Source organism: Calidris pugnax, unplaced genomic scaffold (assembly GCF_001431845.1).
Source record: "Calidris pugnax isolate Ruff unplaced genomic scaffold, ASM143184v1 scaffold271, whole genome shotgun sequence".
NCBI lineage: Eukaryota > Metazoa > Chordata > Aves > Charadriiformes > Scolopacidae > Calidris > Calidris pugnax.
The window spans coordinates 1,091,230-1,103,815 of NW_015091003.1; the positions used below are offsets into that span (position 1 = coordinate 1,091,230).

Consider the following 12,586-nt stretch of genomic DNA (forward strand, 5'->3'; position numbering starts at 1 on the left):
TTTACACATATACAACTAATTTAACTTAGTCAGGTAGGGGTCCCTCCCCAACCCTACCCAAAGACTAAAAATGCCATTGCGGAGCCCTAAATTGTCCCCTCTAGGTGAGAAGTAAACACTTCCTAGTCCTGTTCGGAGAAGGGTCTGTCCTGGGACAGAGCATTCAGCCCCAGAGTCCCATTTTTAAGCCTCTCTAGTTACTTATTTACTTGATCCATATTTCTTTAAGGTAGGGGACATATAAACTGTAAGAGGATACCGCTCAGGTAAACCCAAGGGAGATAAAATTTGTTAATCCCAGCCTTTGCAGTGAGCATATTGAGGAAGCTCATTGGGTTTGATGACATCAAGGATACTTGACCCCATACAGGATGGCAAATTATGGCTCACCTGTGTCCACATCAAGAGAGAGATCCAAGCTTTCGAGTTTTGCTACAGAAGGAGATGTTTCTATCCATCATGATAATCAGTGACCGTCATCGAGCTACACATTTAGGGACAGTTCTATGCAGCAACCTGCAAAAAATGATCACTTTGTTTTACTTTTTCTTCCCAAGTAAACATCTCCTACTTACCCCCAGACAATTCCATGGGAAGTCTGCTTTTTTTCTTAGCCATGACCGCAACTCTTTAACAGTGAGGAAAATCATATAAATTCTAAACAACAAAAGCAGTGGGCAATCCCTTGTGAAATGATATAATTTGTTATTATTATTTGTATTCTCACAGAGGTGCTGAATATTACCGAGCCAATTCCGGCATCACAGAATCTGCCTTAAACTCGTTGCACTGTCTGCAAATAACTTGCAGGGGCCTAGAGACAAGTCTTGCTGAATGTCACATAGAGATGAAATCAAGAGGTAGTAATGAGGGATTTGTTAGCCTCCAGTGCCATGAAAATCTCAGAGGTTAGTAGGTTTTTTTAGTTTTATATCTATTTGGGGTTCTTACATTTTAAGTTCATTTAAAATAATTAGGACCTAGTTTGCCGAAGTCTCAGCCACAGCAAACCTGTGCTGAAACCTTCTGATTTTTTTTAAAATAACCCTTTTGCAGACTTTAAGACAATTGAGGCAGTCTTGGGTCAAGACAGTCTTGAGTTTATGAGTTTGGAAAATCACTGTTGCTCCTAAAGTATTTTTACAGGTACTTCCCAAAAGCAAATATATTTCACCCATGGTTCTGTTTGTTCCCCCATCCCTTCCAAGGGCACCGAGGTAGCCTGTATTCCACAACTCTTGTCTCTCCCCTGTTAACTGGTGAGGAGACAGGTGACAACCTCCTACTCACTGCTTCGTCTATGAAGGAGGTCAATTAGGACACGAGCAGCGCTGAGGCCAGACAAGCATGACTACTTGTCATCTGCTCATGTCTCCTCAGCTTCTCACTGATAGAAGTGGAATCAAGTCCACGTTTTGACTTCTGACAGCTTTCTCTTCTCTGTACTGGGCTTTCTTCAGCACTGGTAAGCATCAGCCTGAGAAGCTGCTGCTTATAAGCTATGAGTTGTCTTAGGTTTTTCTCATGCCACAAAGGTAGGAGTTCACAGAGGCTTGGTGGCTTCCTTCTAGGGGGGAACATCCACCATCTTAATCACTTGAATAATTTACAGTGGGTTTGAACCGATCATTTCTGGTTTAGTCCTTGCCTAGAAGAAATGAAGTTCCCTTTTGCCAGGCTGCTGCAAGTTGGAGGAGGAAAATAAGTGGTCACATTGAAAGCTTCATGAGAAACCGATTAAAACAGTAAAAAAGATTCCATTTACATTACTGTTGACAGGCCAAACTGCTGACAGAATAAAATGCACAAGCAGAATATTTTTGTGGGCAGTTGTGAACCTATAGACATTTCTGCACTAACTTCATTTTCATCATGCTGCACAGCTTGTTCAGATGGTGAGTTTCATTGTGTCAACGAGAAGTGCATTTCTCTGAATAAAACCTGTGATGGAATCAATGACTGTGGAGATTTAAGCGATGAACTGTGCTGTAAAGGTAATAATTTCCTTTCTCAGCTGTTTCAAAATCATTTCAGCAGAAAACCACCCCCAAAGAATGTTTACAGTGATGTAACAGCTAAAGTCTCTTTTCAAAGTGCAAAAGAAGTAGGCATAATATAATTTTTTGAAGCAGGCAAGTGATCTCTGAGAATCTGGATTCCCTCAGAGGATGAGGAAATACAAAGAGATTATTTAGGAGGCTGTTAAACACTGATACAAAAAAATGAGCCATGTTAGAATGAAAATATATGTTTAGGTGGGAGAAATCAATAGTAATTAAACAAAGACACTGTTTTTCCAAAGAATTATCTTTAAACCAAAGTAGGATCTATCTTAAATTTATTACTGATCCCAGAATATCTGTGAACAGCTCCTGTCACATTGCTTGTTTATGAGCAGTCATTCTTTCAGTATGTGCAATTCCAGCTGTGATTACAGCCAAGGAATGGAGGTGGCATGACCTGAATGCAGGAGAATAGTTTCAGAAGTTGGGTTTCAGGTGCCAAATTGTAATGTGAGTTACAAATCCCATCGCTATCCCTAGATAACCTTAATTTCTGTAGTTTTACAATTGTCAGTAAATTACATCTGATAACCATGGAAACACAGTCACAGGCATTTTCGAAGAAAATAAGAAATAGCCATGTCTTCGTATATTTAGAGGCCATTTAGTCATTCCACTTGACCAAAACAGTGCTGTTTCAGCCATATGGGCTCAAAACGATGCTTCAAAAGAAGTATTTCAACTGAGTTCAGTGGTCTTTGGATCATATCGGGATATCTGGATACTTTTAGAGAACTATCTGATTTTCTATTAAAGACATATATCCTTAAATAGTAGATTGACATCAGGTTATAACGTAGCTCAAAAATGCCTGCCATAAATTCAAGCACTGCTTTGCTTTAGGTAACATACAAAGTGATCACAGGAATTAAAAGGATGGGGATTCTCAGGTTTGTAACAACGTTTCATATAATCAAGAATTTTAGAAGAAATAAGTTATTAAATCCAGCATCTTCAAAATACGACTCTTGATTCCTAACCCTGCATTTAGCTCATTCAATCAAAAGCCAGCTTGGGACTCTGATTTTGGACAGGAATTTTGACCCAAGGATCATAAATTCCTCTGGAGGTCCTTTGGCTGAGGTTGGGTGTGGGCATGTTTTGCGGATGAAACTGGCAAGTCTAGAAGTACACTACTGAACTGGTAACAGAAATCCACATTTTTTTAAGTCTTAAAACTTCAAAATTGTAAAATGAGAAGAACCAAGTATTCATTTTGTTTTACACTTCCAGAGCCTGCTTTTGTGATCTATTTATGAACAGCCAAGTCTCCCATAATGGGGATATTATATTGTGTTTATATTTTAAAAAGCTCTCAAACCACGTGATCCTGTGATTTACATTTGTAATTCTCCTGTGTTCCAGAGTGCAGAGGCAACAGTTTCCACTGTCGGTCAGATATCTGTATTCCAAATAAGAATGTCTGTAACAAAGAAATGGACTGCCTCACGGGAGAGGATGAAGCTCGAGTTCTCTGTGCAGGTTTCCTTCCGAAAGATGGTTTTGTTTCTTTCTGCTCAATTATAACTAGAAACTACACACTGCGTAGTGTTAAATTATTTAACAGATTAGCAAAACCAAAATGCATGCAAGAATTAATCTTCCCAGCGCTATGTTATGCGTAGTATGAAGAAAAGGTCACAGAATTTTTCTCCCTTTCCTTCTAGAAAAGAATAGCAAGAAAACTAAAGGAAGGAAGAAACAGATTATGTTTTAGGAGGCTTAGGGCAGATTATGTCCTTTGCTTACGTGGCCATCTATCAAATTGGTATTCCCTATTTGTGAAGAAAGCATAGACAGGGCAGGAAGGATAATTTTCCTCACAGATGAGGAATTCATCTAGTTTGTCAATATAATAACTCTTCTGTGCTGCTCCCCTGACTGATGAGAAGATTTTGGTTTGTTTTGAAATTAGAATGTTTTTTCCTTGCTCTGATAAGAGACAAAGTCTAAAGCCAAAAAGTAAACACTATTGGTAAATGGTAATTGGTAAAGGTAAACTGAACTCTAAATGTAAACATTGCTGTCAGTAACACGAGAACAGACCCAATCCCTAACCTCCATTTGGGAACTAAATTCAATGGGCATTTTGTTTGAAAAAAAGCTGACAAACCAGATTCAGGAAGCAATTAATTTAGCTCTCATATTGAATAACCTCCTGGTTAAAAGAGGTACACAGTACACAACAGCATCATCTAAATTAGACAAAAAAAAATAAAAATCCTGTTACCTAATACTCCTCTGGGCTTTAGGAAGCTCCCAAAGGTTGATGGGGCAGGAGGAGGAATTTCTGTTGTTTCCTGGTGGAGGAGAATGGGATATCACTTTAGAGATCAAAAAGCAGAAAAAAAAAAAAAGAGGCCATTTCTCAGAGTTTCTTTGCAGAAGAGCTCCCTGGGCATGGAAAGCAGGGTAGATGTTTCTGCTGGAACAGAGGTCATTTGTAGGCTGAGGCAGACAAAGGGTGCCTAGTAGGAAAGGGAACAGCAGGCACCAAGCTGAGAGAATATTGCTGTCCATGTGAAATGCTGAGCACTTATGCATTTAAATGTGTATATTTAAAATGTGTACCACGATTTTGGCACACAAACATATATTCAAATAACAGACCAAATTTAAGCGTTTACCAGTATTTTTAGTACTTTCTTATTCTGCTACAGGCAAAGACAATGGTGCTGAAAATCACAGTATGGATGAAGGTAAGTGTAACTTACCCTCCGAAAGCTTAATTAGTGGCTTTCTAACTCCCAGCCAGCTGGCCAGATCCAGAACACTCAGATATTTGGACTTTGTGATTTAGTATTACACAGTCTGGGGCTTACTATTTGTCTTGCTTTCCACTAATTTCAAGAATGCCATAATAATTATCCTCCTGGCTGAGGATCCGCATCTGCATGTTTTGGCAACTGGTGGAGGTAACTCTCAGCAAATCTAGGGGAACTTCTTTAAAGTTATTTACCTGAGTGCAAGCAGCAGTGGGAAATTAGGAGAAGTAATGTGATGCTAAGACACAAGCAATTTTCAAAGCACAACCAGACGCCAAAATTTTTGGGTTTTGCTTTCCTACTACTGCAACTTCTGGCATACTCAGAGCACTCAAAATTTCAAGATAAAGACAAACCTGTCTCCAAATGGAGAGAATGGATACCTGAATTCTGAGACACGTTTTTCCTTTTTGTTAAAGAAAGAAAAAGGATAAAGACATTTCTTCCTCAAGTACACTGCGGTCTTACAAATCACACATTAACTCGCCGGAAAAGAATCGTAGGTGGAGAGATTGCAAGAAAGGTAAACAAAAACCTTACCAGATACCAGGTTGTTCAGCATCAATTTCAGTGGGCATTATTGTCCTCCTGTGAAATTGTACAGAAATAACAAAATCAGCTACAACACTAATTTCATGTTTTGCAGCAGTAGTAGCATTGCACTGAACAAAAGTAAAGAGAAGCACAATTTATAAAGTAAAACATGCAAAATTGAGCATCACAGTACAAGCACACATTGAAAATTATTCAGCAAAATACTTAATACTATAGCTAGAAATAACACTTCTGACAAAATGGAATTTAAATTTGCACCTTTGAAACAGAATACAGTCAAAAATGCTGTACTTGATCATACCAGGTGAGATTCTACACCTGTTTCTCTGGCTGCAAGGCTTTTCATGACAGAAAGCTGGGGGGAAGGAGGCATCACACCAAGTCAGAAGATTGAACAAAATTACTGCATTTTAGAATGTATATCCTTTCTATCAGATGGAACACAATTCACAATTTCTGGATAGCAGATTTTTTAGTTACAATCAGATATAGTCAAGGAGATGAGGTTATACCAAGAAGCGTGTTTCCCGTTATGCTCTAAAAATAGTACAACTATAATGATTTCACATTATGTGGGTGTTTGTTGTTTGAATAGGGTGAATTCCCTTGGCAAGTGGCAATTAAAGAAACTGGCAATGAAGGTACAACAGTGTACTGTGGAGGGGTTTACATTGGTGGCTGTTGGGTTCTGACTGCTGCGCACTGCGTCAGGTAAAATCAACAAACTGGGAACTTACGTTCTTCTTGCAAGGCAGAAAGGTTGGTTTGGATATTATTGCCCTTCTTAGCTACCTGTTCGCCAAATGAATCAAAGGATTTAAACCTCGCATTAATGATGGGGAAGATTCAGAGAAAATAGAATATTTTGGCAGTGAACAGAAAGATGAAAAGGTAATGATGAGTTTGAAGAGACACGGCGTTCTTCAGTCCCAGAGTAGGAGAGGTTTGCTGTAAAAGGTTCACTTTTCCTGAAAGGGAGGTACAAGGGACCTCCTCTCTTCTCCATCTCCACCTTGGGGAAGTCCAGGACCTGCTCCCTGAGAATGTCCCTTGGGTCGTATACTCTCCAGAACAAGCATGAGCAGACAGGGAAGATTTGCCAGTCCCAGCATCCCATCCACACCTGCTCACTCTTTTTACACTTGAAATCAGAGAGGCAAAACCACTTGCTTTCTCTGTCACAGCACTGAACACAGAGGCTGACCTCTAATGGCTTTTTTTTTTCAGTATTAGTTGCCCTAGGCAGCAGTGTCATCTGCCTTGCATTTGCTACACTTTAGAAAAACCTGGACAGCAAGTCCAGAAAGAAACTATATCTATAGAATATGAATTTTTATTCCAGAGAGACTTTGATAAAATGCAAACGTTTACAGCTAGTTGAAACGTACAGTGCTTGTGTTGAGTACGAAAACATATTTTATTTCACTGTTGTTTCTTTTCCAGGGCAAATCGAGTTCATCTGTACCGTGTCTGGATTGGGCTGTTGGATACAATACTGTATGACAAAGAGACAGACACTTTCAGACTAAACCAACTGATAATCCATGAGAAGTATAATGCGTCAACTTACGAAAACGACATTGCTCTGCTGGAGCTGAGAGGTTTCAGGAAAGGAGAATGCTCCCTGAAGTACAGCACCCCTGCCTGCATCCCCTGGTCGGAGTATATGTTCAAGGCTGGTGACAGATGCAAGGTTTCTGGATGGGGACTGGAGAAAGGTACTTGCTTTAGTGCTTGCTACAAGAATGTATTACTTGCATCCCTCGTTTTCTAATTGTGGTGAGCTTTCCTTTTGAAAAGGCTGAAGAGCAGCTGTGCACGAAGCACTGGGAAGAGGCTGAGTACAGAAAACACAGGCTGCGGTTCGGCTTTGGCTTTCGCTGGTGGTTCTCTTTTCTGTACTGCTTCCTCTGCTGTTGCAGCCTCCTGGTAAACTGATCTGGAGGACACCCCTGGTTGAAAAGAACCCTAACAATAAGAAATGTAGCAGTTAGTAGCTCACAGTGGCCCACAGTCACAGCCTCTGTCCCCTAACCAGGAGAGTCTGAGCTGCAGCCAACAGCGATGAAACCCGGCACACCCTGTCTCAGCTGTGCTCGAGTTTTGCCCTGAGAAGGTTGCACAGTTGGACACGCCAAATACATCTTTCAAAGATGTAGAAAGCATTTGTTTTCTGTATCACAGTGATTCCAGCCTGGCATTGAAGCTACTACGTGCTGGTTGTGAGGCTTCTCCTGTCCAAACTCGGTAGCAGCCCATAAAGCAAATGCAAAGTTGGGAATTACTAGCAAACAGAGAGAGAACAAAACAGAGAACCTCCCTAACCCTGTGAATGCATAGTTCACCTCTGTCTTCAATATCTGGTCCACTCATCCCAAAAAGACAGAGTAGAACTGGAAAAAAGGTAATTAGGATGATCAGCCACATCTCCCTTTTACAGAAAACAATATACCAGTTTCCCAGTGTCTGAAAACATTGATACGGAAAACAGAGAAAAAAACCCAAACAACTGAGGAAGACAAAGAAAGTGTAAAAGTGTCACAAAATGAAAGTGCTGTATTTAACACTGCAATTAAGCCAATCTGCTTTTATTTTGAAATATATGGCCAATATACTGCAATTCATACAGCGTGTTAGTGGCAGTTTAAGGTACCTGGTTTATAATATTGAAGATTATATTCTGTAGATAAGCAAATATATAATTTTCAATTTATGGTATTTAAAGTGTCAAATACATGTTTACCTCTTTTTATTTAGAAAAGTTTCTTCTTTTCTTTTCTAGGTTACACCAAGCAATACATCCTCAAGTGGGGCAATATTAATTTATTTCAGAATTGTTCTGAATTGTATCCAGGACGATTTTTTAAACAAATGGCATGTGCAGGCAAGCATAAATTTTCTTACTATAATTTCTGTACCATCAAACCCACTGTTTATAAGGTCAGAAAAACTGGCTGGGAATCCTTTAGACTTGGGAAAGACAATATACCCATTGCCACACTATCACCATTAGCAAAATGCAAGCCGTTGGAGCCTAGATGCATCCACCATTATACATCTATTTATAAACAGAGTTAAGATGACATTATGCTAAGTTTCTATGATTATGTGGGCAAATTTCAGCATGCAATCTGAGTTATGTTTTATAAAATCCACAAGTACTTTACAGCCCACTGAGCTTCCTATCTTTACTATAATGGATCCTGATTCAGCAACATATTTAAGCAAATGCCTATTTTAGAGCACATCAGTAGTCCCAATGACTAGAATGTGACAATTCATCTGCTTAGACATTTGCTGCTACCACACTGCACCCCAGGAAAAATACAATTAACTTTTCAAACTAAGATTAGTCTGGCCAGGAAACTGGTTGTCCCTCCTAGTACTAAAATAAGGATTTTGAATACATGCATTTTTCCTTCTAAAGGAACAAAAGGTAATGCCAAATACATGACTTAAAGAGCAATGAGTATTCAAACTCACAGGGCTGATAGTTTCAACTGTTCTTTAAACCAAGTGGTAAAGGTAGTATTTAAACGAGCTACTTAACAAGAAAAATGAAAGACATATATAAAAGCCAAATCATTCATGATAAATTCAGCATAAAATCTGTAAGATACTGGGTTTGTCTACTGTGCAAGTTCCGTAACTTATCTCCTTGACCTTCAATGTATTTCAAATGATCATACTTTACGAGGAGGGAACAAAGTATCACATGGGACAACATCAGAAAAGGAGGATGTGAGGTCAGCTTCCCCTCCCTGATGCAAATACAAACTTTGGAATGAAGGGCTAGTTAGTTATACAAGCCAGAGTTAGTTATACAAGCAAATATTAATTAAACTGAGTAAAGGCAATAAAATCTTGTTTTATAGGATTAGTAACTCCAACTCTGAAAAGTTCACAAAACTCTTTCTCAGTAACGTAGAGATTCAAGAAAGAGGTTATAATTTTAAAAACTTGGGATACTCCTGCTTAGTGTGGATTCCTTCATACTACATCAATCAACCAAGCAGAAAAGTGTAGTAAGGGTGTTAGAAATTAGTAAACTTTTACTGAGTAAATAGGACAAAGCGTAAGTCATATTCTAGCTCTGTAGCGGTGTTTCTGTTTGTATCATACCCTTCACTCTTAATTGATTTTTTTTTTTTACGAGCACTCTATTTGCTGAATTGCAAACGAGTAATTCTGTGACTGCTGAAACTTAAGAAAGTATCTCAGGGCTGCTATCTGGTGTTGCAAAAAGTCCATGCTGTGACCAAGACCTTGCAGTGAGGGCACTTCCAGGGAGTTGCTCTCCCTCCTATCCCAGCACTCACGTGCTCTCCTTGTACGTGCCCACCTATTTTCACGAAGCTGGCAGAGAAAATAATTTTGAGGCCTCTGCCTCTCTGTACAGCTCGGTACAGATGAAACCAGACAGTGAATTATTGGGTAGAGAGGCCACCAGAGGCAGACACGTAGCCACACGCATATCACGATAGCTTCGTTTCCACAGGAACCCACCTACAAATCTTTTTACCTTTTTCCTTCTGTTTTGTTCACTTTTTATGAGATACTTCTAATGATATAATAAATATTACGATATCATAATATATATGATCTATATGGCTGAATTCTTCGCTATTGCACAGGGTAAAACAAGACTCACATCGCTGACATCAAAGCAAAAAAAAAGAATAATTTGGCCATGTAAATGTAAAGAGAGGCCTCATCACTGACATCAAAGCAAAAAAAAGGAGAATTTGGCCATGTAAATGTAAAGAGAGGCCTCACTTAAAAGGAATTGAGAAGTAACAGACAGAAAAGACTGGGAACCTCCTTTACAAAAGAAACGAGAACAGACAGAAAAGACTGGGAACCTCCTTTACTGGTGACCATTATGCAAACATCTGTCAGGAAGTAACACTGACCTGAAAAAGCCACCTGAGCTCTGTTTTGTGTGCCAGCTTGTATATGAACTTATTTTTGCTTTTTATTTCCTCTTTCGCTTCAGGTACTTACGATGGCTCCATCGACAGTTGCAAAGGTGATTCAGGAGGACCCCTGGTCTGTTTTGATGCAGAAAACGTGGCGTACGTCTGGGGCATCGTGAGCTGGGGTGAGAACTGTGGGGAGGCTGGTCATCCTGGCGTGTACACCAAAGTCGCCACCTATTATGATTGGATTAGCCACCATGTGACAAGGAGTCTCATTTCACGGTATAATATCTAAAGCTCAGAAAATTAAATACTACTTCCCTCTTATCAGCCATGAAAAAATGAACAGTAGTCTTTTTTTACAATCATCAGCCATGTAACTTAGCAACAACTAGTTCAAATCTTTAAAGAATATATTTGGAAAATTCTTAGCACTCTATGAATACCACAATTTTGCAGAAGAGGATTTTCATGTCACAAGATTCCGCAGCAAAAGTCTCTAATAAAAGCAAGGAAATTAAAATATCTTTCCCTTGTTGTTACTTTCTTTGGTTGGTTTTTTTTTTCCCACATTTCACAATGCATTTCAGTTGTGGTTGGTTGTTTATTTAAAACGAACAACCACACTGAGACCAGCCGTTGGAAAATGACTGCACTGGCAAAATGACTTCACAGAAAGGATCAGATCAGATCTCTTTGAAGAGCTGCCACCATCTAAAGGCCTAGGTCACTAGAAACCCTCAGGATTCTGCCTGGCTTGGCAGCTGATTCTGTAGGCTCACTCCAAAAGTAGGCTCAGACCTTCTATCAATTGACAGATTAACTAAGAGCAGGAGATTTGTTGTAATGCAAAAATTACCCAAATTCGGTGGTAGCTCTTTCAGCTACAAAACTCAGACAATTTTTACCCAGTTAATATACCTCATCTGATCATTTAGCTTGGGGCAATTTTTGTAGCTATAAGTTTTATTCATTTACCTACAGTTGGTGGCAAACAACAAAGGAATTTTAAAATAACTTGAATCTTCAATTTAAATAAAAAGCATCTTTACTATCTTAAGTTCTCTGTGTATGTATATATGTATTTCTGGTCTCCAACAAACTCTTAATATCAAGTAGAGGTTTACTGCATGTGTGTATATATATATTTACATTTCTATGTACACACAGACATACACGCACAATTTATGTAACAATATAAATGTATTAAGTCTGTACACTATACCTATCCAGCCCCATGCACTGAGCCATCCCTCCCTTCCTTCCAGCCCCACACACAGAGCCTTCCCTTCCATCCTGCCAGCCCCACACACTGAGCCCTTCCCTCCCTTCCAGCCCCACACACCGAGCCTTCCCTCCCTTCCAGCCCCACACACCGAGCCTTCCCTCCCTCCCTTCCATCCAGCCCCACACACTGAGCCTTCCCTCCCTTCCATCCATCCAGCCCCACACACTGAGCCTTCCCTCCCTTCCATCCATCCAGCCCCACACACTGAGCCTTCCCTCCCTTCCATCCATCCAGCCCCACACACTGAGCCTTCCCTCCCTTCCATCCATCCAGCCCCACACACTGAGCCTTCCCTCCCTTCCATCCATCCAGCCCCACACACTGAGCCTTCCCTCCCTTCCATCCATCCAGCCCCACACACTGAGCCTTCCCTCCCTTCCATCCATCCAGCCCAAGGCCTCAAGGCCTCGATGCCTCCTCCAAACGGCTATCACTCTCTCTTCCACATTTAGCAACACCAAGTTCGCCACTTCTAACACTGTCATCAAATAAAGGCTTTCCAAATAAAAAAAATTAAAGTCCTGGGGTTTCACATTATCAGATACAGCGGTACCTCCCGCCGCCCTGCTCGGCCGCAGCCAGCCGCCCCCCGGCCCCTCTCAGGACCGGCTGGGGAAGGTTCCCGGGGCCCCCTGAGGCGCTGGGGACGCTCGGGGGGCAGGTTTGCAATGGGCCCTCTCTCCGCCCGCGGGTGGGGGCGAAAGGCTCTGCCCGACTTTCCCCCCTCAGCGCCATGGGCCGCCGCGGCTCGCTCTGACCCGCCCGCTCCCTCTCTCTGCCGCCCGGGGAAGGCCGCTGCGGCCGCGACTGAAGGACCCTCAACCTACTGAGAGACCCGCGACCGACTGAGGGACCCGCGATCCCGCTCCAGCCCTAAATTCCCTCCCTTCCCCGGGAAGGGGCCGGCCCCTTCCCTGAGGGCGGCGGTGGGCGGGCGGAGGCGCGGCGGCAGAAGGCCCGGCCCCTGCCGAGGACGATGATGGCGGCGGCGGGCCG

At 41.3% G+C, this 12,586-nt stretch overlaps 1 protein-coding gene and 1 long non-coding RNA gene across 3 annotated transcripts in view; one reads left to right on the plus strand and one right to left on the minus strand.

Moving 5' to 3' along the window:
- The window catches only part of CFI (complement factor I), a 34,569-nt gene extending 23,740 nt beyond the window's left edge, over nt 1-10,829 (plus strand). The window contains exons 5-12 of the mRNA XM_014955592.1: nt 1,884-1,994; nt 3,429-3,545; nt 4,724-4,762; nt 5,248-5,351; nt 5,979-6,094; nt 6,827-7,101; nt 8,166-8,267; nt 10,380-10,829. Coding sequence (XP_014811078.1) covers nt 1,884-1,994; nt 3,429-3,545; nt 4,724-4,762; nt 5,248-5,351; nt 5,979-6,094; nt 6,827-7,101; nt 8,166-8,267; nt 10,380-10,597 — 1,082 coding nt within the window. The 3' untranslated portion in view covers nt 10,598-10,829. The remainder of the gene's footprint in view (nt 1-1,883; nt 1,995-3,428; nt 3,546-4,723; nt 4,763-5,247; nt 5,352-5,978; nt 6,095-6,826; nt 7,102-8,165; nt 8,268-10,379) is intronic.
- LOC106895922 overlaps nt 5,365-12,586 on the minus strand; it is a 16,144-nt gene continuing 8,922 nt past the window's right edge. The window contains exons 1-4 of one of the 2 annotated variants that reach the window (XR_001413545.1): nt 12,418-12,492; nt 10,388-10,536; nt 6,954-7,351; nt 5,365-5,416 (exon numbers count right to left, since the gene is read on the minus strand). This is a non-coding gene — a long non-coding RNA (uncharacterized LOC106895922). Of the gene's footprint in view, nt 5,417-6,953; nt 7,352-10,387; nt 10,537-12,417; nt 12,493-12,586 lie in introns of those variants that run through there. The other variant, XR_001413546.1, reaches the window with a different exon arrangement.